A 24,092-nucleotide genomic window follows, 5' to 3' on the forward strand; every position below is an offset into this window, starting at 1 on the left:
GTGTTATACATAGCAAATTCTGATTAGATTATGAAACTTTAAGAAGATCTTAACAAGTGGACAGTGTGCATTTTACATAATTAGCTTGTTACTCATAAATGCCTCCCATGGTGCCAATGGCAGATTTTCACCACCTAAAATAGCCCAAAGCTGTCAGATTCAGGAGCTCCTGCCATCCCAATTTAGAGCAACTCAAACACCCAGACCACGAGGTGGTTTCCTTACACCAAGATTAAGAATTGAATCGGCCCTTGTGTGCCTGGATGGTGGAAGGGGTGAGAGATTACAGAGGGCAAAGACACATTATGTCACTGTGTGCCTGGCCAGCCCAATCCTCCCTGAATGTGGCAGCTGTTCCTCACTGTGTTTGGGGAGATTTTGGGCTCTTTTTGGGGGGGACAGAGCCTGGTTTTGGGGCTGGAGGTGAAGCTGTGGGATGCCACAGCTGCATCCATATTCATGGAGCTGAGAGCTGCTCCCCAGCTCTGTGAGACTCATCCTTCATCAAACTGGGGCTGTTCCACCCCAATTCCAAGAAGCAGCTGGAGTGGCAACCGCTGCCTAAAAAAGGTGACCTCAGGAGCAGCAGGTAAAAAAAAAAAAAAAAATTTGATTTTCAAGTTGGGGGTGTTGGAGAAGGAGTCCCAACAAAAGCTACAACAGAGCTACACTGTGTTATTCCTCTGCATCCCTGGTGCCTGCAGTTAAAGGGAAAAACATCTTCAATTCTAATGGAAAAGTGCAAAAAATGTGAGAGGAAGTAACTTGAGGGAAGATTCTCATGGGAAGAGTGTCCACAGGTTTGGAGTTATCCCAGCATGTAAATATCATCCAAAGCACCTTCAATCAATCTGAGAGTTCCCATTTCCTAAAACACCCATCAACAGCTCAGAAAAGCAGCAGGGCAGAAATACAGTGACTAAATCATGGACTACCCAGAAAAATGACCAACCCAATCTCATGGGTTATCCAGAAAAATGACCAACCCAATCATGGGTTACCCAGAAAAATTATCAACCCAATCATGGGTTACCCAGAAAAAATTATCAACCCAATCATGGGTTACCCAGAAAAAATTATCAACCCAATCATGGGTTACCCAGAAAAATGATGATGTACCTTCACCTGCTGAACAGGACTGAGAGATCAGTGAAGCTGCCATGGCTCCTTCCAGTATCCCACACTGGGCATTTCCAAGCCCCAAAGAACTTGAAGGAGAAAGGAAAATGCTTCTAGTACCCTCCAGGAGAGAAAGTGGGGACAGGGGATGGAGGGACAGGACACAGGGAATGGCTCCCACTGCCAGAGGGATGGATGGATGGATGGATGGATGGATGGATGGATGGATGGATGGATGGATGGAATTCCCAGAGCAGCTGCCCCTGATCCCTGGAATGTCCCAGGCCAGGCTGGACACTTGGAGCAGCCTGGGATGGTGGAAGGTGTCCAGGGCAGTGGCTTGAGATGATTTACCCTTTATCCTTTTAATCCAAACCATTGAGTGATTCCATGATTTCCCTGTCTTAACAATTTTACTCTTTAGACCTCAGAAAGGAGGGGTTTATTCCCCAACCAATCTCCAGTAGAGGGTTTGAATCTTTTCCTTTTAAATTAAGATTGTTGAGTTTCAGCTGCATGGAGGGCATTAGATTTCTGTGAAAAACTACAGTGAGGCCAAAAGCCCCAGCTGAGAGAAATCCCAATAAAGGACACATTTGGGAAAAGCCAAGTGGTGCAATTTCTGCACTCAGCACAGAGCCCTGACCCAAGAGGATGCTCTGCCTCACAACATGAATTGTTTGTGTTGAAAATACAGGATCCATTCCCAATCCAGGCCTGGGCAATCAGTTTTCTAAAGATTCAGAGGTATTTAGCTGACATCTCATTTGAAATAATTCTTGCATTAATAGGAATTATTGCAGCTACATCCCTAAATTCCTCTGAAACCCAGAGTGCTACAGAATCCATCTGTGAAAGAGATGAAGAGATTGGAAAGTTTGGGGTCTAAATTATTCCTTGTGAATTCCTCTGGGAACTAGGAGTGGAAGAAGCAAAAGGAACAAAATCATTACAGACAAATTACCTCTATTTGAGCCACTTAAGGGCCAGGAAACATCAGCATAATTCTATGTATGCAGTAGGAAATCAGTTCCATTAAAAACAGAAAAATGGCCATATCTGCAAGGGAGCAGAATCCTTTTCCACATTCCCATCTTAATTCCCAAAGGACAGCTAAAGGGAAAGGAAGCAGTGAGAAATGGGAGGGGCAAACTCATTTTTCTGAGAATTAAAATTCATTCTCATAGTGCCACAATAAAAGGCAAATTCAGGGAAAGAGCATTCACAGTTGTTCCCAAGCCATCAGTATTCCTCATTTTTCAGGCTTTAGGTTTCCCTGGTGTGACAAGCAAATATAGGATGACCTGTGATAATTCCAAGGACTCCAAAGTAATGAAATCTGATTTTCAGCACTAGGAGGGATGCTGGAGTAAGTGGACTCTTGACAGCTTTCTCTGAGCTCTTGTCTCAGACAGCACCTTAAAAACACCCACGAGGACCCAAATGTGTTTTCCATGGAATACAGAACATGCATAATGTGTTCTAAATCAGCCCTGGGGCCAGGCAGGTAATGAGAACAGAAAAGAAATATTCAGTAATTGCCCATTCACTGAGAGAGGTGAGGAACTGCAGAACAAACCTTGCCTGGAATCACAGGACAAAATTCCATGGCAGGGAGAGGAGGGGAAACTGAGAAATTCAGGTTTCCTCTGGAGCTTCCCAAATTAAACTGTGAGCTCTTAATTAGCAGTAATTGTGCAGGAAAAGGTGTCTGGCATTGAATCACACATTACAGCTGGATTCACTTTGGTGGTTATGCTCATTTTTCATGGATTTGCCAGGAACTGTGTTCAGCACTACAAGGGACAAGCAAATTCCAGGGAGTCCAGTTTGTACCTGAGGATACAAACACACCAGGGAAATCCTGGAGGTGTGAATAAATTAAAAGTGAGTATTTCTGACAACAGAGGTGGAATTTTTCAGATATGGAAACACAACAAGGGAAATAAAAATTAAAATAAAGATTAAAACCCCCACATTGGGTATACTCCATATTCAGACAGCTTTGCTGGAATCCTTCACTATATTTTCAAATCTTCCTTTTCAGTTCAGCTTTTGATATTCCAAACACAAGCAGTGATAAAGAACACTGAAAACCCCTCTTGAACTACTCCATCAACAGATGCTCATTAGAGCTAATCACAAGCACAGCAGCCCCAGCCTGAAATGGAGTTTCCATCTGTCTCCAAAATGCACGTGGGCTTAGCTGTACAAATCCCACATCCCACCTCTTTCTGTGGATCTGGAGTCATTATTCCCAGGAGGATACAGGGCACAGCCACATGGAGCCCATCAGAATTAGAGTTAATAAGCTAAAAATATTCAAAAAAAATAAAACCAGAAGGATCTAAATTGATTTCCAAGTGTCACAAAGGTGATTGGCTATAGACTAAAATATAAAAAAAAAAAATATTAGTTATGACACTGGAACAAGAGTAGATTATATTCCCAATTAAAAATTAAAATTAAAACTTGCTTATGAATAAACCTCCTCAGCAGGGAGGATAAGCAGAACCAGAGACACCCACTCAATATATGAGGACAATTCAGGGGAAAAGAAATTAAAATCTGTCTGAGCCCTGCTTGCACTCCAACTTAGCCTGAGTCATTTGTCTTCCCCCTGATTCTTGTGGCAAAATGTATTTATAAGGAAGGGTATTAATGCAAATTGAAGGGAGATTCAGGAGATTCAAGGAAGTTTGGAGTTTAAGCAGACACAGACCCCAGAGTGAAACTTGTCTCTGGTTTCTTGGACAAGCCAAACGAGAATTCCCAGCTTTTGAAGCAAATCCTACACAACCACGTTGCTGAAGCAGCAGCTGAAACCCAAGAGCTCTGTGACAAAACTTGGCCTCGGAGACACAGCTCCTGGGAGCTGGGATCACATTCCCAGCCCCTCTGTCTGAGCCCAGACTTTGCCACTGGCCCCGTGTCAAGAGCCCTGTCCCTTCCCAGCCTTGGGGGCTCCCCTTGCCAGAGCCTCCTGCCCAACCTCCCTGAGGCTGGGGAGGCATCCAGCACCCCCAACCTGCATCTCCTGACCCCAACCTGCAGCTCTCACACCTCAATTCCTTGTCGTGTTGGGTTGATGTGGCCAGAAATGTGAATTCTGTCCCCATCTGCTGCAGCCAGGTGTGGCAGTGCCCCTGATCTCCTGGCACATATTCTCTGCTAATGGGCCATCTTTAAACCAGCTGGGCAATCATCTTTATCTTCCCACAGCCCATCCTCCCTCCAGGAGATATCTCCTGTTCATGGCCAGTGAGTCCCAGTGCATGACTGATAAAATTCCATCATCCCACTGGGAGATGCTCCAGCCAGGGCAGGAGCCAAGCCTTTCCTACCCAGAGAAAAACTGAGATTTTGGACACCAAGGCACCTTCTTTCCACTGGATTCCAGAGGAAAACCAGACCCTTCCACATCATCCCTGGAGCTTCAGAGGAAACTGCCCCTTCTCCAGGAGCACTGCTGCAGCTGAGCCACATCTGCCCCTGCAGGAGGATGCAGCACCATGGAATGGGACTGTGCCACCACCCTGACTGACTGACTGTGCCAGCTTGGATTCTGACTCTGGCAGTGTTTGGGATTGTTCTTTGTAATACTGCATTTCTCTTTTAATTTTCCTAGTAAAGAACTGTTATTCCTATTCCCATATCTTTGCCTGAGAGCCCCTTAATTTCAAAATTATAATAATTTGGAGGAAGGGGGTTTATTCTCCCTTTCAAAGAGAAGCTCCTGCCTTTATTGGCAGATCCCTGTCCTCCAAACCAGGACACTTGTGGATTCCCAGATCCGCCACAACACAACAGGCAGAGCTCGCCTGCTTTGCTGCATTCCCTAGGTGCCACTTGTGCTCCTGGAGAAAGGAATACCTCCAGTTTGACACTGTCCAGCCCCAAAAAGCAGTGGTTGAAAGAGCCCCAACAACATTCTGCTCACAGGCAGCTGCAGCAACGAGAAAAACCAAAACCAAAATTGTGGAGACGCATTTTACAGGAGAAGAATGACTGGGAGACATTCACTTCATTGTTACAGGTCTTGGGATGAAGGGAGCAAGAACAACCCATCCCAGCACAAAAATACTGCTATTTGTCATCAAAATACTCTTTGCATTATTTCTTCCACCCTGTGTCACTTTAATCAGGAATACAAGACTGTTTTCCCAGGATCATGACTTCCCACCCGAATTTCTGCTGAGGGATATCCACGTTGACATTCCAGTAACGAACCCTAATCCATTCCAGAGCTGTCAAGAAGCAAAGTGAACTTTAGCAAAGCAAATGGCAGCTTTGAGGAGGAAAGTAATGCCCAAAGAACACAAAGATAAGAGGAAAAGCTTTCTAACATAATTTCTTTGGGAATCAAAAGCATTCTTCACCCTAGAATTTTCCTCTGAGGTAAAGAAGGCCATGCCACCAATTTAAAAAAAAAAAAAAAAATCCCTTCAAGTTTCCAAAGCACTTCAAGCGATAAAACCCTGAGTTAGAGCCTGAAAATAAATCATAACAGTAATAAGGACACACTTGAGAGAAGAGAGAGAGAAAAAAAAAAAAAAAACCCAACAAACCAGATATAAACCTACACTGGAAAAATCTTACACTTGAGTGTAGCCAAAATGCCAGTTGCTGCATGTCACATTTGGGTGCTCCAGGCAACGCTATCACAATGGCTAACAGGGCCAGGCAGAGCTCCAAGACCAAAGCCCAAAGCTCAAGAGGACACACAGATGCTCCTTGGAGAACAGGGCTGGCATCCCAGGCTCTTTGCTGAGGCTTTCACACACGCCCAGCATCCTGAGCAGCAGCAGGGCTGCGACCTCAGGGACGCCAGGTCCTGGCTAATCCTGCCTGAAGGAGGGCCCCAGGAAACATTTCGATGGAAGGATCTGTGAGATTAAGATGTTTATCCCTCCTGCACAGTCCTGGCTGCACGAGCTGGGGAGGACCAAGGGCCAAGAGGGAGAGAGGGGAAGGATAGCAACGCTAACAACTGCTCCCAGTGTTTGCTGGAAACCTGTCCCCAGGCTGCAGATAAAGGAGCAAAACTGAACCAGGGGAGATTTTCCCCACTTGGAAACACCTTGGGAGGCTGAGCTGACACAGCTGTTGGGGACAATGAGTGAAGAGCACAGAGCAGGGTGAAATGGTGAAGTTTTACAGGTGTCATGGTCCCCTAATGGTCACCCTGGGCTATCAACAGCCCAAAGATGACTTAGAACAAATGTTCAGGTCAATTAACTCCAGCTCTGGCTGGAGAAAACAACTGCATGCAGAGCTGGGGTTTTCCTCCCTTTCCAAATTGGACAGAGCCCCAACAGGGAAACCTTGTGAGACACTCAAATCATGGAATACCCTGACCCACAGGCATCATCAAATCCAACTCCAGCCCTGCAAAGACACCCCAACAATCCCACCCTGTCCCTGAGAGTGTTACCCAAACACTCCTGGAGCTCTGGCAGCCTCAGGGCAGAACCTTTCCTGAAATCCACCCTAAACCCCTCAAGAGCTTCCTGCTGCTCTCCTGGATCCTGTCACTGGTCACTAGAGAAAAGGGAATGAAGGTCTCCAAAGCAAATTTGGCCACGTGCCACAGAAAACCACACCTTGGACAAAGTGGAGGAGAGTTTGGGTGATACAGCGGGAGGCAGGATGAAGACAGCAGCAAAAAAAAGAGAATTTCCCAATGCACATGGAATGAGGAGACAAGCATTTATGGAAAAATGACCAGTAAAAACACTTCTATCCTACCTTCATCCTGGAATAATTATCACTTCTGGAATGTCCATAGCAGTTTGCTAATTCCAGGTTTAGGAAGTTCACACCAGTTCTCATCTGTGGGATCACAACTTGGTTCCAGCACAGAAAATCCACACAGAGCTACAATTTCACTGCAGCTCCCAGAGGGATTGTGGATTCCCCATCCCTGGCAGTGCCCAAGGCCAGACTGGACAGGGCTTGGAGCACCCTGGGATGGTGGAAGGGGTTGGAATGAGATGAGCTTTGAGGTCCCTTCCAACCCAAAATTCTGGAATTCTACAGAGTGATGCCTTTGAATGCTGCATGGCAGGAGATCCATGAGGAGCAGGGCAAGTCAACCACTGCTTCCATAAAATTTCTGGGCCAATACCTGCTGTGGCTCATTCAGGATGAGGGGAATTGTCTCCTGGGCAAGGATGGTCCCTGATAATAACTCCATAATCTTCCACATTAGGTCATAATAAGTGATGGATGCATCAGAGAAAAAAACAAAACAAAACAAAAACAAACAAAAAAAAAAACAACACTGGACATTGCCCAGCAAGGTTTTATTTTACAGCTTCCAAAAAAAAAAAAATAAAATAAAATAAAACCCACCCCAAAAACACCCCAACACTAGTTCCACACTAAAGGTCCCAAAGCCTGCAAGGCAGGTTTAATTTTAGAGCACACTCATCGGATTTGCTTACATAATTTTCTTGATTTGGAAAGCTTTTTATTTCCCTTAGTGAGAAAAGCTGTCCAAATTTATCACGTTAAGCAGGGGGCTGCTTGCCCAAAAGGATCTTAAAATACATTGGCTGCGATTTTCCTTTTAAAGTTTGCATATCACAATTAGGGCAATGTGGAATTAGAGCAGCTTTAAAGAGTGAGGTGGGAAAGAAACCATTAAAAAGGACAAATCCTCACCAAATTATCCTGGCACCTAAATGCAAAGGACCTCAGGTTGTCCAGAGGCTGCTGAAAACAGGGCAGCAAGAGATCAAGGAGTGTTCCAGTGTGAACCCATTAAGCAGGATGTATATAAATCCCAGAGCAGAGATTTTGAGTGATTTTAAGAGTTTTCAGTGATTCTGAGAACATCTTTCTGTATTGAGGGTGATGTTGGCCTCATCTAATTGGACAAGAGCTTGGTCTGCAAAGAAATTTCCCCCTTTGGATCTTCAAAAATCACAGGGACAGAATTTGGCAGCAGCTGTGATTTTCCTCCAGATTTAATTCTGCCCTTCACCACCTGATCACAGCAAGAACTCAGGAAGCTCTTAGAACCTTCCTAGGTCTGTTCTTCCCAACATGAAACCACAAAAAGCCACAAAATCCACACACCAACACCTCACTCGATTCATCTCTCCTAATTTTGACACTGATTAGCTCATTTTTGTAAATGGAAGTTGAGGATCTCAAGCAGCACAGTTTCCACCTCTGTGAAAAAGTAGAAAGAAGGAGGCAACTTACACAGAAAATACAGAAAATCTCACTAATCCATGAATGCCACAAGCCAACATCCCTCAGATTGGAAGTTTACAGCAGGAAAAATTCTGTTTAGGTGTTGCCAGGACACCTCTACCTACTAAAAAACCATTTTTAGGGCCACACCAGCAAATCCTTTACCCTCCCCACAATGGTCACAGCAACACACGATGGAAGAAGTGGCAGCACAAATTAAATAATAATATAATTTAATTATAATTTAATTTGGGTCTGAAGGCTCCCAGGACTAGGCAGGGCTGGCATTTCCAGAATTCCTGACTACTTACAAGAGTGGGTCTGGAGCTCTACAATCCCTCCAGGAAGGGATGGAAAAAAAATCACAGAATCCTGGAATTGAGTTGGAAAAGACCTTAAAGCTCATCCATCCCTGTGCAGGGACATCTTTCACCTCCCCAGGTTGCTCCAACCTGGACACTTCCAGGGCTGGGGGTGCCCCAGGGACCCCTAAGAGAGGGGAATGTTTTACTTGGAGATCCTGAGGTTGAAATAGAGCATCATTCCCAAATAAAAAGGTGTCCTGAGGTGAAAGTTCTCAGCAACACCAGGAGTTTCTCAGCTGGATGCTTACACAAAATTGATGTGTTCTCTCTCAGTACTCTTTATTTTCAGTATTTATCAGAGCAACTCTCCCCAAAAGTCTTAAGAAATGCTAAAAATGAAGTTGATGTCTTAAAGAAAACACCAGCACCTCACAGTGCTAAACTGACCAGGCATTGCCAGCTAAACCTAGGGACAAAGCTCTGGGGCCAGGTAATTAAAAACAATGTCATAGCTAAAAATTTAAATTAAAAAAGGCATTTCTTTCCAAGGGTACTCTTTGAACAAGAGCAGAGATTTAGATTAGGTGCAGAAACCATCCCCTGAGAGGGTGGGGAGGCAGAGGGTGCCCAGAGCAGCTGTGGATCCCTGGCAGTGCTTGGAAGACCCTGGGATAGTGGAAAATGTCCCTGCCCATGGCAGAGGATGCAGCAAGATGAGCCTGAAGATTCCTGCCATCCCATGAGAAGAAAAAAACCTCCTCAAATTCCATCTGATTCCATCACTGCCCCAGCAAACTCCCCCAGGCTGAGAGCAGAGCCTCAGCAGCCACAGTGCCAGTGCTGGTGCCAAGCCTGAGGAGCAGCTTGCTGATGTGTCCCTTGCCTTGGTGGCAAAAAAATGAGATTAAAGGCTCAGGCAGAGGCACAGCCCTTGCAGGGCACACAGAGGGGCCTTTGAGGGATTTCTGAGCTGCAGCACAGACAGGGCTCAGCCCCAGCATCCCTGTCCTGCCTTGTGTCTGTTCCCCTGTGACTCTTCAGGAGAGCCATGAAAAACCCAACTAAAACTCAGGGTTTGTTCACCCCCCACCAAAAAAATAAAAATAAAATAACTCCTTACACAGCTGCCAGTTGCTGCTGTGGCCACCCAAAGTGCTCCCCCAGTTGTGAAGTGATGCTGAGCTGAAATGCCCTGAGCAGGAGGGGAGGGTGAAGTTACACAGGGCTATTAGTAAAATAAACCTTGCTCTGGCACGCTGCAGGAGCCTTACCCAGAGCAGAGCTGGCACTCACTCCAGGCACTGGGTTTAACCCTTCCTCTCCTTGGAAGGGGAAGGTGGCAAAGCTGTGCCAAGCAGCCTTTCCCTCCACAATCTGCTCAGGGATTAAATCAGGACCCAAAGCAGGGGTTAGGATGGTATTAGATCAGAGATTGGGGTGTAGGGATGAGGATAAGGGGTCCCATCTTCTCCCCTCCCCAGTCTAAATATTCAGGATCAGCATGAGGAAAATTTAAAAAAATATATATTTTTCCCCTCAGGGATCTTCCCTGGCACTGGCAGGATTCCCCTCTTCTCTTCCACACCCACATCATCCAACACCCCAAATGCAGAGGAAAAGCCCTGTCCCACCCAGTTCCCTCCAAAGCAAGAATTACACCCAGGGCACCACATGGAATGAATACTTTTCACAAAAAACTTCAGGAAAACCGAGGTCAAAAAAGTCTTTCCCAACCACAACTGGAGGGAAACTCCTCAGCTAAAGGAGGAGTGTGCTGTTGGTCAAGTATTCCCACTCCATCCAGAGAATACAGCAGGGAAAAGCTGATGTGGGATCACTGCCCTGCATTTTTGAGGGAAAAAGCAAAGAGCTTGGTGTGAAGAGGTAAAGGGAAATTTAAAAAAATAATAATAATAAAAAAAAAAGTTTAAAAATTCAGGAGAGCAAACACCTCTAAAACACCAACGTGAAGAGTGGCACATCAGCTGAGGCAGAGCAGGGTCTGTGAGAGAGACCTGCATTAGTCACCAGTGAGGGGACACCAGCAATGCTCAGCTGCAGTGAATCCAGCCCAGGAATGCAAAGTGGGGTGGTTAAACCACATCAGTTCTCCTCCAAACAAGGCTCTAAAGTGCCCTTAATTCAGTTCAGCCCACTCTGCATGGAAATCAACTCTGCTGAAGTGAATTAAGCATCTCTAATCCCCAAGGAGAGCAGTTTCCACCAGGGCTAGTTAAGAGTAATTGAACTAATCCACTTTAAAAGTCAGTTCAGATTAGCTGTGCAGATGAGGCCTGGGAGCACAGGGACTGTCTCCAGCATGCAATAATCCATCAATCTGCCCTGGGGAGGACAGCTCAGCCCTGGGAGGGATCCAAACACTCCAACAGGAGCACTAATAGAAATGTCTCCCTGTGCCTGACAGGTGCCAGCTGGTTGCAACCAAAGGCATTTTCCACGTGGATTTTCTGGGCAGATTTGCCAGAGGGAATTTGGGTTTGTGGGCAGCATCTCCCACCTGAGCCATGCTCCAGGCTCACACCCCCTCACTGAAATATCAAATACATGTCTCACTCCACCCCCATTATCCCAAAGGGGTCAGGGGATGGATTTGGGGCTGGAAGGAGCCAACTCCACCCTGCACTGATGGTTGTTGGGGATTGAATTCCCCATTTAGTGCTACCACACCCACCCCCCTCTTCTGCAAGCTTCCCCCCTTCCCACTGGTTTCCATCCCAGCTTTTCCACTGGTTAGAGCAAAAGCAGGTCAGCCCCACACAATTCCCACAGAAACAGGGATCAGAAAGCCAAGAAGGGCAATAAAAATAAATAATAATCAAACAAAGGGCTACCAACCACCTCAAACCACATCCTGCCTCAATTTTCACTCCAGGTCCCCCCCCCAGGACCCAGCAGCAGCACAGGGCAGGCTCAGCCCAGGTTTTGCCTTTCTAGGAAACCACAGAGCCCCTGTTTCATGCAAGCCACTTCTCCCCCAGCTAAGAATAATCCCCCAGCTGCTGTTTGATGTCCCCATTGCCATGGATGCAGTGTTTCTGATCCACAGGCAGAGGCTGTGTGTGTGTGCTCCCCTTAATGTTTCCTGTGTGGTTCAGGCTCTTTTACCTCCAGGTATGTTTATTCCACTACTTTAGCAAACCAGCAGACTTTTTCATGGAACTGTTGATATTTTTCCTGGCTGCTGCTGCTCCTGGAGAGGCAGGGCAATGTACAAACAGAGTTCATGCCCAGCTCCAGGCTGGAGCTGCTCTGCTCCTCCTGGGACCGTGGGGAATTGAAGGTTTCCATTGCACTGGTCAGGTTTCTTCCTTCTCCCAGCCTTCAAGTGTTAGGCACACACACAAACAGAGGAGCTCAGGCAGCTGACAGCAGCAGGAGCAACGTGTGGCTGCTGCCTGGAGCAGGAGCAGCAGCTGCCCTGGAAATCCAGCCACGCTCTGGAAAAGGAGAGCAGGTGCAACACTGCACCCCCCAAAATGAACCTGCTCCACTCATCCTGCTTTACAGCCAGACCTCATGGGCTGGAGCTTGGTGTTTCCTGCTTTTAAACACTTCAGACCTCACCAGGTCAGCAGGAAGATTCCTATCAATTTGTCTTTATTGCTGCAACAAGAGGAGAAACTCCAACCCAGCAGGCTCAGCCTTGCCAGGCACACATTGAGGGCATTTTCAAACACAGCTCGTGGTCCAACAGCCTCTTGGGGGTCTGAGAAGAGCCAAAGGATGTGCACCAAATCCCTGACTCAGCTCACTGTGAGAACAGTCCAGTGGCACAGCTGAAGCACCCCAAGCCATGCAGATCCTGAGCACCCACAATGGTAAAACAACACACCCAGACAGGTCACACACCAGCTTTAGAGCCACCAGAGTCAAAAGGAGCCTCACAAATAGCCCCACACAGGCAGGGAGGGGCAGCTGACCTGTCCCAGATGTGCCCAGCTCAGCACAGCATCCTTGGGAGCAGCTCCCCCCAACCCTGGCTCTCTGCAGGCTCTGGGAGCAGAGGAGTCACTCCCCACACCTGTGAGGAAAAACACACCCAAAGTCCCAGTGTGACAGGTCACCCAGCCTGTGCAGCCCCAGACTGGGGTGGGTCTGTCCCAGTGAGTCATCCCAGCTCCCAGAGTTCCCAAGAGCCTGGAGCAGCCCCAGGGATGCAGCACTGAGGGAGGAGGATGCTCTTCCCCTGCCCTGGTACCTCCCACCCTGCTGAGCCCAGCCCATGCACTGCAAACACAAAACAATCCCCACAGCCACTGCAGTTATTTTAAAGCATCTCCACAACATCAGATTTGCTTCTTCATGGTTGCTGATCCCTCTGCAAGCTGAGGGGTCCAGCTGACCCTGCAAGGGCAGGATTGTGCCTGGTCCCACAGCCCTGCAAGCACCATCCCAGTGCTTTTCCTGCACCTTGCATAGAGGCAGGACTCAGCTGGAAACACTTTCCTCAGCTCCACAAACCAGTATGGACATCACAGCTCGTAACACTGACCACAGGAACTGCTCAAAGCCTTCCTCAGCCCAGCTCACACCCTCCCCAGGGCAGCTCTTCACTCCAGTCCTCTCTCCAAACTCATGCTAAGCCTCTGGATTTCCAGAGTCAACATGGGACAAGCCAGAAGATAGAAATAGTCCCCAGGGATGCAACACAGCTGTGCTAATGAGCCAGAGGAAATGTTGGATCTTTGGTCAGACCCTGTAATTCAGCTCAAGTGGCTGCTTCACCTCTGGCCTGTCAGATCAACTTGTTAACCACAGACTGGGAAAGAGCTGCCTGCCTGCTCCCAGCAGGAGATTTCTCCCTGGCAGGGGCTGAAAAAGCCCCTTACCCCCCTCACCTTTGATTGCAGAGAGAGCTGAGCTCTGAGTTTGCCAGGTATTTCAACATCTCACCTTACACTGGGAGAGGATTAGGGCTAGAAAAGAATTTTGTCAAGATTAAGCCAAACAAGTCAGTTCTTTTAAATCAAGTATCAGCTCTGGTGAGCTGTCCCCAGAGGGGTTTGGGCTGCAGGATTGGGTTTCTTGTCAGAGGAGATGGGCAGCACTGGGGAGCAGCTGAACTCTGTGTTCCTGAGCTGGGAAAGGTCCCCTAAGTCATGGATTGCCCTGGGAGAGCAATGCAGCCAACACAGGGATCCAGCCAAGGTGGGCACTCACCCCAAGTGAAATCACTGAGCTGGCACTTCCCAGCCCAGCACGTAAAAAAAGCTGAGAAACACCCAAATCCAGCAGCCCTTCCATGTTAAACTCGAGTGGAAATTGATTATCTGAGTAATTTTCAAAGCTCTGTCTGATGAGCCCTCACCCACTCTCCCTCTGCACCCATGGGAGACACAAGAGACTCACCAGGGCACAATGGGCTTCAATCACAGGTGAGGAGAACCACCCAACACCCAGAAAATTCACCTTCACACCTTGGATACTCTGGAAACTGAGGTGTTTGATAGTGATGCTAAAACAGAGCTGGAAAAAGAACAACCTTCACCTAAAATCATCAGCTGCAATCTCCAAAAAAAATAAAAAAATAAAAAAATGGTGCAGTTACACCCCCAGAAATTCAGAAAATTTCAACAGCAGATGAATATTCTGGTTAAATTTCTGCCCATTCCTCCCAGCATTGCCTGAGCCAGCACCAGGGAGGGTTTTAAGCTGAGCTCAGATATCCCTGTGAGTCTTTGAATGCTTCATTCATGTCTAGGGGAAATCACCTGTTGCTCCACATCCCAAAAATCCACTTTCTGCTCTGCCCCATGGCCAATTCTGCTGCTTCACTGTGGAAGACTCCAAGAAGTTTTTCCAAGAAAGGAAAATTTTGCTCCAATTGGGAAATTCCTCCATCCAGGGCATGGCAGATGCAGAAATCAGAGCAAGTTTTGCCCCAAACTCCATGTGGCTGCCTAATTAATGCTGTTTTAATCAGCCAGGTTAAATTAATCTACTCATAGAATTGCTGCCAAGTCCCATCCAGCCTGCTGGGAATGAACAGGAATTGGGTGTTCATGCTGCATCCCCAACTCAGCATCACTGTCAGACACTGAGTTTGCATGTTCTGTGGTGGATGGAGAGAAAAGAGGTTTTCCTCCAAGTTCTTCCCCCACAAAATAAAAAAAAAGTTGCTTTTTTTTTTAACCTGTCATTTCCCCCTCCCTCAAAATCTTTCAGCAACTGAATTAAAATGCTCCCCACACCTTAGAGAGTGGTTTGTAATAACAGACTGGGAGGCTACAGAGCACAATGAGGAGCTGCTTGATCCATTTGAAATGAGAGTTCCTGGTAGGAGCTGAGGGGGAAAGAAAAAAAAAAAAAAAAAAAAAATCAGCATAGATTTTTCTATCAGCTCCAGCAAATCCTGTAACTGCTGTGTTTATCCATGGAGTCAAAATACTCCCTGTTCCACTTAGGGAAGTGCAAACACACATTACAATAAAATGTAAAGCTTGCTGAGCTGATAAACTTCATAAGTGTGTTTTATGACAGTATCTGGAGAGATAAGGCTCATTAGCACTTACAGCCACCATCTGAGGGAACCTGGAAAAGCACAAACAAGAGAAGAGGAAAAAAAAAAAATTTGCATCTTGACATTAAAAAAAAAGCTTCTAAAGGGTTAACCCTTTCCATAATAATAATCCTAATTATTTCTGGGTCCTCTCAACTTGACCTGAGCTGTTTCCTGAGCTCTGGGAAAAGTCAGGAAAACTCATCCTTGGTCCAGAGCCTGCAGCCACATACTGCAGGAGGAGCAGTGGCCCCCCAAAAAAACATTTAGGAGTGCAAACAACAAACCCTGGGCTCGAGGGCTCCTCAGGTGGAGGAAATCAATTGTTTGAACACAGCACAAGCCACGAGGGAGATGTTTTGGCTGCAGAGAAAAGGGGCTGATCCAGTGGGGAGGCTCAGCAGGTTTCAGGTTGGTAAAACCACATCCAAGAGTTCTTGGATTGCTCCAGCACACCCCTGGAAATTGGGAACTGGGGGAGTTTGTGTCTAACAGGAGGTTTCATCATCCCACCCCAGAGGCAGCTGGAACCACAGGGTCAGAAATTGAGAGAGCAGATCAAGGCATTTTTAATGCATCAAGTCCTCTCCTCAAACACCAGGGGAAGAGCTGGTCCCTTTCTCTTCCACAGAATCCAAGCCCTGAAGGATTCCATCATTCCACGAACTGGAGCAGAGAGGATCTTCTGGCATCACAAGTCCTCCCACCCCAGGTGGTCCCCAGTGGGGATATTCCAATTTAACACCTCCAAAACCTCCCTAACTGCCTCCTAGAAGGGATCAAGGCACAGAGGTGAATCAGGATACAGGGAAGGCAAATCCCATCCTCAGCTCTCCTGAGCCAAGATCCCCATGTCCCACCCCCCTGTGCAGCTCTGGACCATCAGTGCCTCATCCTGTGGAAATGCCAGTGATGCTCACTGCTCCAGCCACCAGCTTAACTTCAGCAGTTTATTCTGACTCAGATTTTCCATTTAAAAAAAACTTACAGGATGTTTAAATATCAACGTTCATTAAAAATAACACATCACCATGTCCTTAAATGAAGAGAATTGAATGGAGCATCCCTGGAATATCTACAGGAGAGCTGGGGAGAATGTTTTTACACAGGTAGATAGTCATTAAACAAGTGGGAATGTTTTGAAGTGAAAGAAAAGGTTTAGAGAAGCTCTTAGGAGGAAATCCTTCCCTGGATCCCTGCAAGTGTCCAGGTTTGACAGGGCTTGGAACAACCTGGGATAGTGGAAGCTCTCCCTGCTCAGGGAACTTGAAAATCTTTTCTAACCCAAATCATTCCCTGATTCTCCAAGAGGCAACTCCACCAAGTCTGCCAGCACAATTAATTAAGGAGAGAAAAATGAAGAAAGCAGCAAAACCTGACAAAACCTGCTCTGGTCTGAGAGATTCAGACTAAGCAGCATCACAGAGGTTTCTCCATGAAATCCTCCAGACTTTCCACTTAACTTGCTCCCCTTTTCCTATCCCACAGCCTAATTTAATTACCTGCCACCAAATAAGCCTCAAGGCAATTCTCATTACCCCGAGAAAGCACAAGGTTTTTAATTATTAAACACTCTGGGGCTTTTCGTGTTGGGGTTGTGGGGCTGGACTCCTTTTTATTGTTGTCAGCAGCTTCCAGAAATGAAGTTAATGATTGACCAGGCCTTTCAGCAGGAGACCAGAGTCCTGTGGATTCCTGGTCTCTGGTTCTGCATCACCAGCCAGGCTAAAGGAAATCACCAGGTATCCACTCAAGATTCTCCTGACAACCCATCTTCCCCCTCTAGGGTGTCATTTACAGCAGTGGAAAAAGAAAAATGTAATAATTGGACATGGAGGCTGCAACACCATTAACCTGAGTTCAGAGAGAACAGCCCCAGGTGAGGGAAACTGAGGCACAAGTGGCTCCACAATGTCAAGCAAGGTGGTCAATGCACTAATTCAGCCAAAAAAATGATTAATTCCTGTCAGAATTCCTGCTGCTCCATCCTCTCCCAGCCTGATGTGGGACAAATGCCACTCTCCAGGGGTGAAGATGCAGATCTGGCACAGTTATTGCTCCAAGTGTTTCCAGCTTTGTCACCACCCCTGTGGCACCCCATGACATCCAGTGCCACTTCCAAGCACCTGCAAAGCAAATGCAGCTTCAGGGCACAGGGTTCCCTTGGCAAAGGGATGGGGGTTAAACACAGAGAGGCCAACCCTGGGAGCAAAGCCAGGCAGGACTCAACTCACCAGCTCCAAACAGCAAGAGAGGAGGGAAAAAACAAAAAATAAAAAAATTCTACACAAACCAGGCTTTTCCAAGGAAAACCAACAAGCCCTTCAAGCAACATTCTGCCCTTTTCCTAAGGCTCTCTTAAAATCACACCCTGAGCCACGAGGCTGCTGCCCTACAGCAGAGCAGGGCACCTATTCTGCACCTGCCAGAGGGAATAAAAATACATCTCACTTCCCACACTGCAAACCCCCCAGAGCAGCTCTGGGCAGTGCATGTTGGTAAATTAGGGCAAGCTATGCTTCCCCTCCCTCCCTCTCCCCCCGTGAGCATTTGAGGGTTCCTGTTGCCTGCGTGCAGGGCACAGATCAGTTACATTTATGCAGAACATTGCAATCTGTCAATATAAACACTATGTAAGCATGAGCCACTTGTAACATTACTACTGTCTTGACAAGTGTTTGCAGAGAGGGGAGAGCTGCTCGGCAGAGGGGAAGCAGAGCAAAGCCCAAGCTGCAGGAAAAATGCTTCTTCCAGAAAAAAATTAAAATAGTAATAATTATATATATATATATAAAATATATACATAAATATATATTAAAATATATATGTAAAAAGTATATAAAACAAATAAGTGCATAAATAAATATAAATATAAAAATACATATATATACATACTCATATATGTAAAAATGTATATAAAATATTAATAAATGCATAAACAAAGAGATAAATATATATAAATATAAAATATATAAATATATAAAAATATATAGAAATATCTATAATATATATAAATATATATTAAATACATATTAGATATAAAATGTATATCATATATATACATATATATTATGTATACAAAACATTATAAAATATATATAAACATATATATTATATTATTTATAATTTTTTTTAAAGAGGTGCATCAAAATTGATTCAGACTCCAAAGCAGAACCCCCAGTAACAGAGAGGGGGGGTTGATTTATGGATCCACAGATCAGGCAGCTCAGGAAAGTAGAAGCTCCTCTGGGCTGGTTTCCCTCCCCACCAGCACAGGACTGAAGTTCCTCAGCCCCTCTGCCACCCCAGCATAGTTAATACTTAATATTATTTAATATTAATTAATATTATTGTCACCTGCCACTTCCAAAGCCCAGAAGTGCAAGTCCCAACACAATTCCCAGAAGCTGCTCTGGCTGTGCTCAGATTTGCAGACATGCTTTCTCCTATTAAAAAGTTTCATATCACGCCAGGTTCTGGAGCTGTAGCATCAGCACATCCCTGCTGCCAGGCTCCTCCAGCTGTTTCCCAGCTGTTAGGGGTGAGCCAAACCCTCCAAATCCCTCCTGAGCAGGTGCCTGCAGGGTCCCAGCTCTGCCAGTAGATCCCTGCAGGTGCTGCAGGGAACAGGGCAGCAACACCCAGGCTGCAGAATATCCCAGAAAAAGGGAAAAATTGTCTCTCCCTCATGGACCATCCCCTTCAGCACATCTCCCAGCCAGGCAGCTTGGGGATGGGGAATAAAACAGCAGCAAGAGCCCGACAGCTTTAACCCCCCACACCCCAAACTCAGCTTCCAGAGTGTGTTTATCCTACTTGGCTGCTTGTGCATCCCTCCAAGAGCACCAGAGCCAAACTTCCAGGGAAGCAGCAGCCTCCTCCAGCCGTGGTGTTCCCAGCCCAGCATCCCCCTGGGACAGCACAGACATAACTCCATGCTGACACAATCTCATTATCCTGTAACCATGCCCCACACTGCTCTCCCTGGGCACTAATTCCCCACCAGGCCACACATTTGGAGACATGGAATGCTTTCCCTGAAATAAGACATTGGGGCTGGTGGGGGGGAAGGGATCATGCACAGCTGTCCCTATCCCCCTGCAGAAGGGAGCAGCCAAGCTGCAGCCACAGCCTCACTCTGTGCCCCACCACCTCCTCCACAGGGATGCCAGCACCCAGACAGGCCACCAGAAGGTGGCTTTGGAGATGCCCTGGACTCAAAAGAAGATGCCTAGAGGGTGTGTTTTAGCTCAGCTGATGCAGCCAAGTTGTTAGGACAGATTTATCAGGATGAGCAGATGTGCTGCCTCACCTGAAGCAGCTCCTTCATGCACATGGCATAAGAAAAAAAAGATCAATGCCAGCCTTCCCAGGGCACTTGCAGAGCCACTGAGTTCTGCAGGAACATCCAGCTTTTACCAGGTGGGATTTCTTTCTTTATCAACACACAGAAGCCCACAGCAAGGAGGGCTCACCTCTTCCACACACACTTGTCAGATCTCAGTGTGGATTATCAGCACCTGGGGTCTCAGCACTGGCTATTCCCAGTGTCCCCAGCAGCTCAGCAAGGGCAGCCCCTGCTCTTGGAAGAACAAAGAGGGATCAGCAGCAGATGCTGCTCCTTTGCTGGGCTTTAACCAGAGACAAGGATGCTTTGCATAAGCAAACTCCTCTGCACACCACAGCAGCCCTGGAGCACTTGGAGTGCACATCTGGCTGGGTGAACATCTGGCAGCATCTCCTCTCCCCTCCTGACTGCCAGGGAGGGAGTCTCAAATCAGAAACAGCAGCTGTACCAAGGCTGAGAGAAAAACCCAGAGCAGTCAGGACAGACAGCAGACACTGCCCTGGGCTCAGGATGTCCCTGCTTAAGTTAAAACCTCTACAAGCCAAGAGAGAAACCCCAGAAGGAACTGGAACGAGCTACCTGCTGCTCTAGAGCAGACACCAGCACAGCAGGGATTAATAGAGGAGTTACAGCCAAGCTCCTTCCAAAGCCTGTCAGTCCCCAAGGCACAATTCAGCTGCACAGTGCCGGTGGTCCTCGGCAGACACACGAGCCAAAGGGCTGGGAACAGCCCTCCACACACTGCCGAGGGAGAAAAGGGCTTTTCCTAAAAACCTGCGCACACAGGACAGGCTGTTTCCTTAGAAAACCAGCCCCAGCAGCAGGAAGTGAAACGGTTCTGGAGTTGGAAACAGAAGATGTAAGTAGCACTGTTTGGAAAACTTTGCCAGACCACAAGCAATGGACAAGCCTCAACACCGGGATTTGTTTTACTGGAAAGAAGGGGGGAAAACCTCAAGTCTGCTAAAACGTTCTCCAGGGCTGGTTCAGTGGCTCCTACCAGTGGTCACAACACAACATCCCCCAAAAAAGAAGAGCAGGAAAAAAAAGCCACTAAAATCATCGCTGCTGTGTAAACTTACACCAAAACCTCCTACACAGGTGCGCGTGTCCCACCCTCTTCTCAAACTGACATTTCGGGGCTGATGGTTGAAAATTAAGGATAAGAGGCTGCAACAGCCCATAAAGCACGGAGGGAAAACCCCGCACGGGGCTGAGGCGGCGCGACGCGGGTTGAAGAGGAGCGGGTTGAGCTGGCCGGTCCAGCTCATGGCACAGAGACGGGACAGCGGGATAGAACAGGGATAAAATCCCGGGAAAGGAAGGGAAGGGATCGGGATCCACCTGCGCCGGGCCGGGAGCGCCCCCTGCCGGCCGCGCCCCGCCGCGCGCACAGGTGAGCGCCGGGGATGCGCACCCGCGGATCCCCCACCAAAAATTAAAAAAACCTCCGCAAAAAGCGTCACCAGCCAGCACCTGTTGTCGGAACACGCCCTTAAATCGCGAGAAAAAGGAATTTTCTGCCCCGTGTGGCACGGGGGTACAGCCCGCGGCTGGTGCGCTCCAGGTCCGCTCCGTGCGCTAACCGCGGAACGAAGCGCTCGCTCAGCCCCGGCAGCTCCCGGGGAATATTCCGGCAGCTCCCGGGGACTGCGAGCCGCGGCTCCCGCAGAGCCCGGTCCCGGCTGGCAAACCCAAAGGGATTCCGGTGCCCGGCTGCGAGCGCTGGGACGCGGGACAGGAGCGGGCACGGCGCTGTCGCTGCCCCTGCCCGGCTGTCAGAGGATGCCCGCACCCACCGAGGCATCCCCAAAAAGCGCAAAACCCCTCCAGCATCAAAAAAATAAACTCGGGCAAAAAGTTGAAAGAGCAGGAGCGGGGCAGCACCTACCCGAAGTAGGCAGCGGAGGGCCGCGGGGCGCAGGCGAGCAGCCCTAGGAGCGCGCAGGAGGAGAGCCATCCCAGCAGGACGTGTCCATCCAGCATCTTGCAGCGGCGCCGGCGCTGCTCATCTCGTTCCCCCGCCGCGCCCGCTGCGGCCCCGCCGCCCGCCCCGCTTCTTATAGCGCGGCCGGCGGAGAGAGCCCGAGCGGCGGCGGGGCGGGCCGGGGAGGGGCCGCCGGGGGGGAGGGACACGGCCGAGGGGCGGGGTGGGACACGGGGACACTCCCCGGGAGGAGGGACGGAGCGGCGGGGCGGGCGGAGCGCGGAGGAACGGGAGCGGAGCCGGGGGAGCGCGGATGGAGGGGCGGTGGGACACGGGGAAAAGGGGTGGGGGTGCCCCGGGTGGGTGTGCCAGGGTCAGCTGTGCGAGGCGTGAGGATTCCAGAGGTGCGCAGCTGGGCGAGGATGAGGTGCGCGAAGGTTGGGTGGTCGTGCAAGGGTCGGGGCAGTTGTGCAAAGGGTGGGTGTGCCACATCTGGGCAGCTGTGCCAGATTGCCACATCTGGGCAGCTGTGCGAGAATCAGTGGTGAAAGGGTTGGATGTGCAGGGTGGGGCGGGTGTGCCACATCTGGGCAGCTGTGCCAGAATCAGTGGTGAAAGGGTTGGATGTGCAGGGTGGGCCGGGTGTGCCACATCTGGGCAGCTGTGCAGATTTGGGATGTGGGAGGGCACAGGAATCGCACAGCCCTGCGCACACCCACAGCACTGCAGGGACACCGAGCAGCCCGGGGGGGAAGCAGTTAATGCCCCAGTTGTCACCTTTTCAGCCGGGCTCAGTGGCAGCGTTTTTCCAGTCTGTCGATGTCACTGTCATCGTCATCCTGGAGGTGATTCCAGCTCCCCAGAACAGGAAGGTTCCCCTGCTGAGCATGTGTGTGTCACCCTGCTGAGAGGCAGGGGACACTCAGCCCTGGGCTCATCTCAAAAATCACTGTCCCTGGGGGTTGAGGCTCAGCCCCTCAGAGCTGTGCCCTGCAGGTGACATTTGAGTGCATGCAAGAACCTTTTGGGGTCGTCGGTGTTTCTGACCCCCAGAATCTGTGGACAAACCATTTCAGGAGCCACACAGGGGGAGAGTTAATGGGATTGAGCGTTTTTGTCCTGGAAGAGCTCCTGGAGTGACACTGAGAGCTCGGTGAATTTATTCTCACTCTGACCGTGCCCTTGGGCATTTCCAGCCTTCTCAGTATTGTGTGAACTGTGGATTCTGCTTATTTTGGGGGTGAGGAGGGGAAAGATTTTTTTTTATTATTATTTTGTAATGTTTAAAACATCTCAGCCTTGTTCCTGTCCACATTTTTGCCAAAACAAAAGTAGCCTTGTGGAAAATGACTGTTCAAAACCTCCCACATCCACCCACTTGGGAGCACCCCATGGGGTAGGGGGCTGAAACTTGCTTGAGGTGGGTGTCACATCCATTCCAGCTTCCTCAAATCCACGATTCACCATTATCTGGGAATATCTCCATTTCCTTCTCCCAGTTGTTGGGGTGAAGTGGCACCAAGTCAGCCCCCTGTGGGGTCAGAAGCTCCACGGGCCATCACAGCCCGGCAGAGGCCAGAGCAATATTAAATATTAAATATTAAATAAGGCATTAAAGCCTTTCCTCGAGGAGAATTTGGGAGATGGGACCAGTGCCAGGGTCATGCTGAGTGTCCTTATCCTGCCACCCGAGCTTGGCCAAGGGCTGTGGGTGCAGGGCAGGACAAGCAATGTTATCACTGGGAGGCTTCGCCTGAGCAAAGTTTCTCTGGTGGAAAAAGCAGCTTAGGAGTCATTTCCACGCACATCCCGAGGAGCTGGTGATCCCAGCACGAGGCAGGAAACTCCAGTTCCTCCGGGCAGCCCCGGGGCAGAGCTGTGGCTCATGGAAAGGCAGTGGGACCCTTGCTCTTACTCATTTTCTCTGCCCGCAGCGAGGTGCCCGGTCCGGGGTGATGCCCTGGCCGTGTGTGACTCTTTCCAAACTGCTGCAGCACCAAAAATAGTCCCAACTTCTGCTTGCAGCCAGGGAAAAAGGGAAGCCCGAGCGGGCACTGGCTCCTGCAGGGCTTTGCTGCTTTGTGCCTGGGCACCATGGACGCAGCATCTTCCTGGCACAGCTTCGTGGCTTTCAGGAGTCCCTCGGGTGACACAAACCCGGTGTTTGTACTCGAGCGGTGGCTTGGGCGGTGTCCCCGCGGCCACCGACAGCAGAGGGCAGTGCCACATCGGCTCTGGAAATGGGAATTTCTCTGTCCGGGATAAAGGGACGCAGCCAAGCGCACAAGGAGTTTGGCGGTGTAAGTGGCAATTCCAAAGGGTTGTAATTGTTTTGTCTGGGATCATAAGATGCCAGGTGAAAGGATAATGCTGGACAAGGATCCCCAAAATTGTCACCACTGGTCTGGCACCAGCACAAACTCTGTGTCCCTGTCCTGAGGGGACACTGTCCCATGGCAGCTCAGGTGCCAGGATCTCAGCCAGCCCTGCTGTGTCCACCCCAGGGGGATCTGCAGGGTGATTTCAACTTTTCCTGCTCCGTGACTCACTCTGGAGCAGGAACCTGCCTGAGGCTTCCCCATCCCAGAGGAGCCCTCACTCCCATCCACATTTTTTGCAGAAATCCCAGCACATCATCTGCTCAGGACCTCTCATCTCTCCCTAAAGCTT

At 48.8% G+C, this 24,092-nt stretch overlaps 1 protein-coding gene across 2 annotated transcripts in view; it reads right to left on the bottom strand.

Annotated features, from left to right (window-relative positions):
- The window catches only part of WNT9A (Wnt family member 9A), a 59,008-nt gene extending 37,431 nt beyond the window's left edge, over nucleotides 1–21,577 (bottom strand). For both annotated transcript variants that reach the window (XM_079300515.1, XM_079300514.1), the window contains exon 1: nucleotides 21,387–21,577. In XM_079300515.1, the coding sequence (XP_079156641.1) occupies nucleotides 21,387–21,481 (95 nt within the window). In that variant the 5' untranslated portion in view covers nucleotides 21,482–21,577. The remainder of the gene's footprint in view (nucleotides 1–21,386) is intronic.
- Between the last annotated feature and the right edge of the window lie 2,515 nt (nucleotides 21,578–24,092).

Source organism: Erithacus rubecula (genome assembly GCF_903797595.1).
Source record: "Erithacus rubecula genome assembly, chromosome: 3".
Taxonomy (NCBI): Eukaryota; Metazoa; Chordata; class Aves; order Passeriformes; family Muscicapidae; genus Erithacus; species Erithacus rubecula.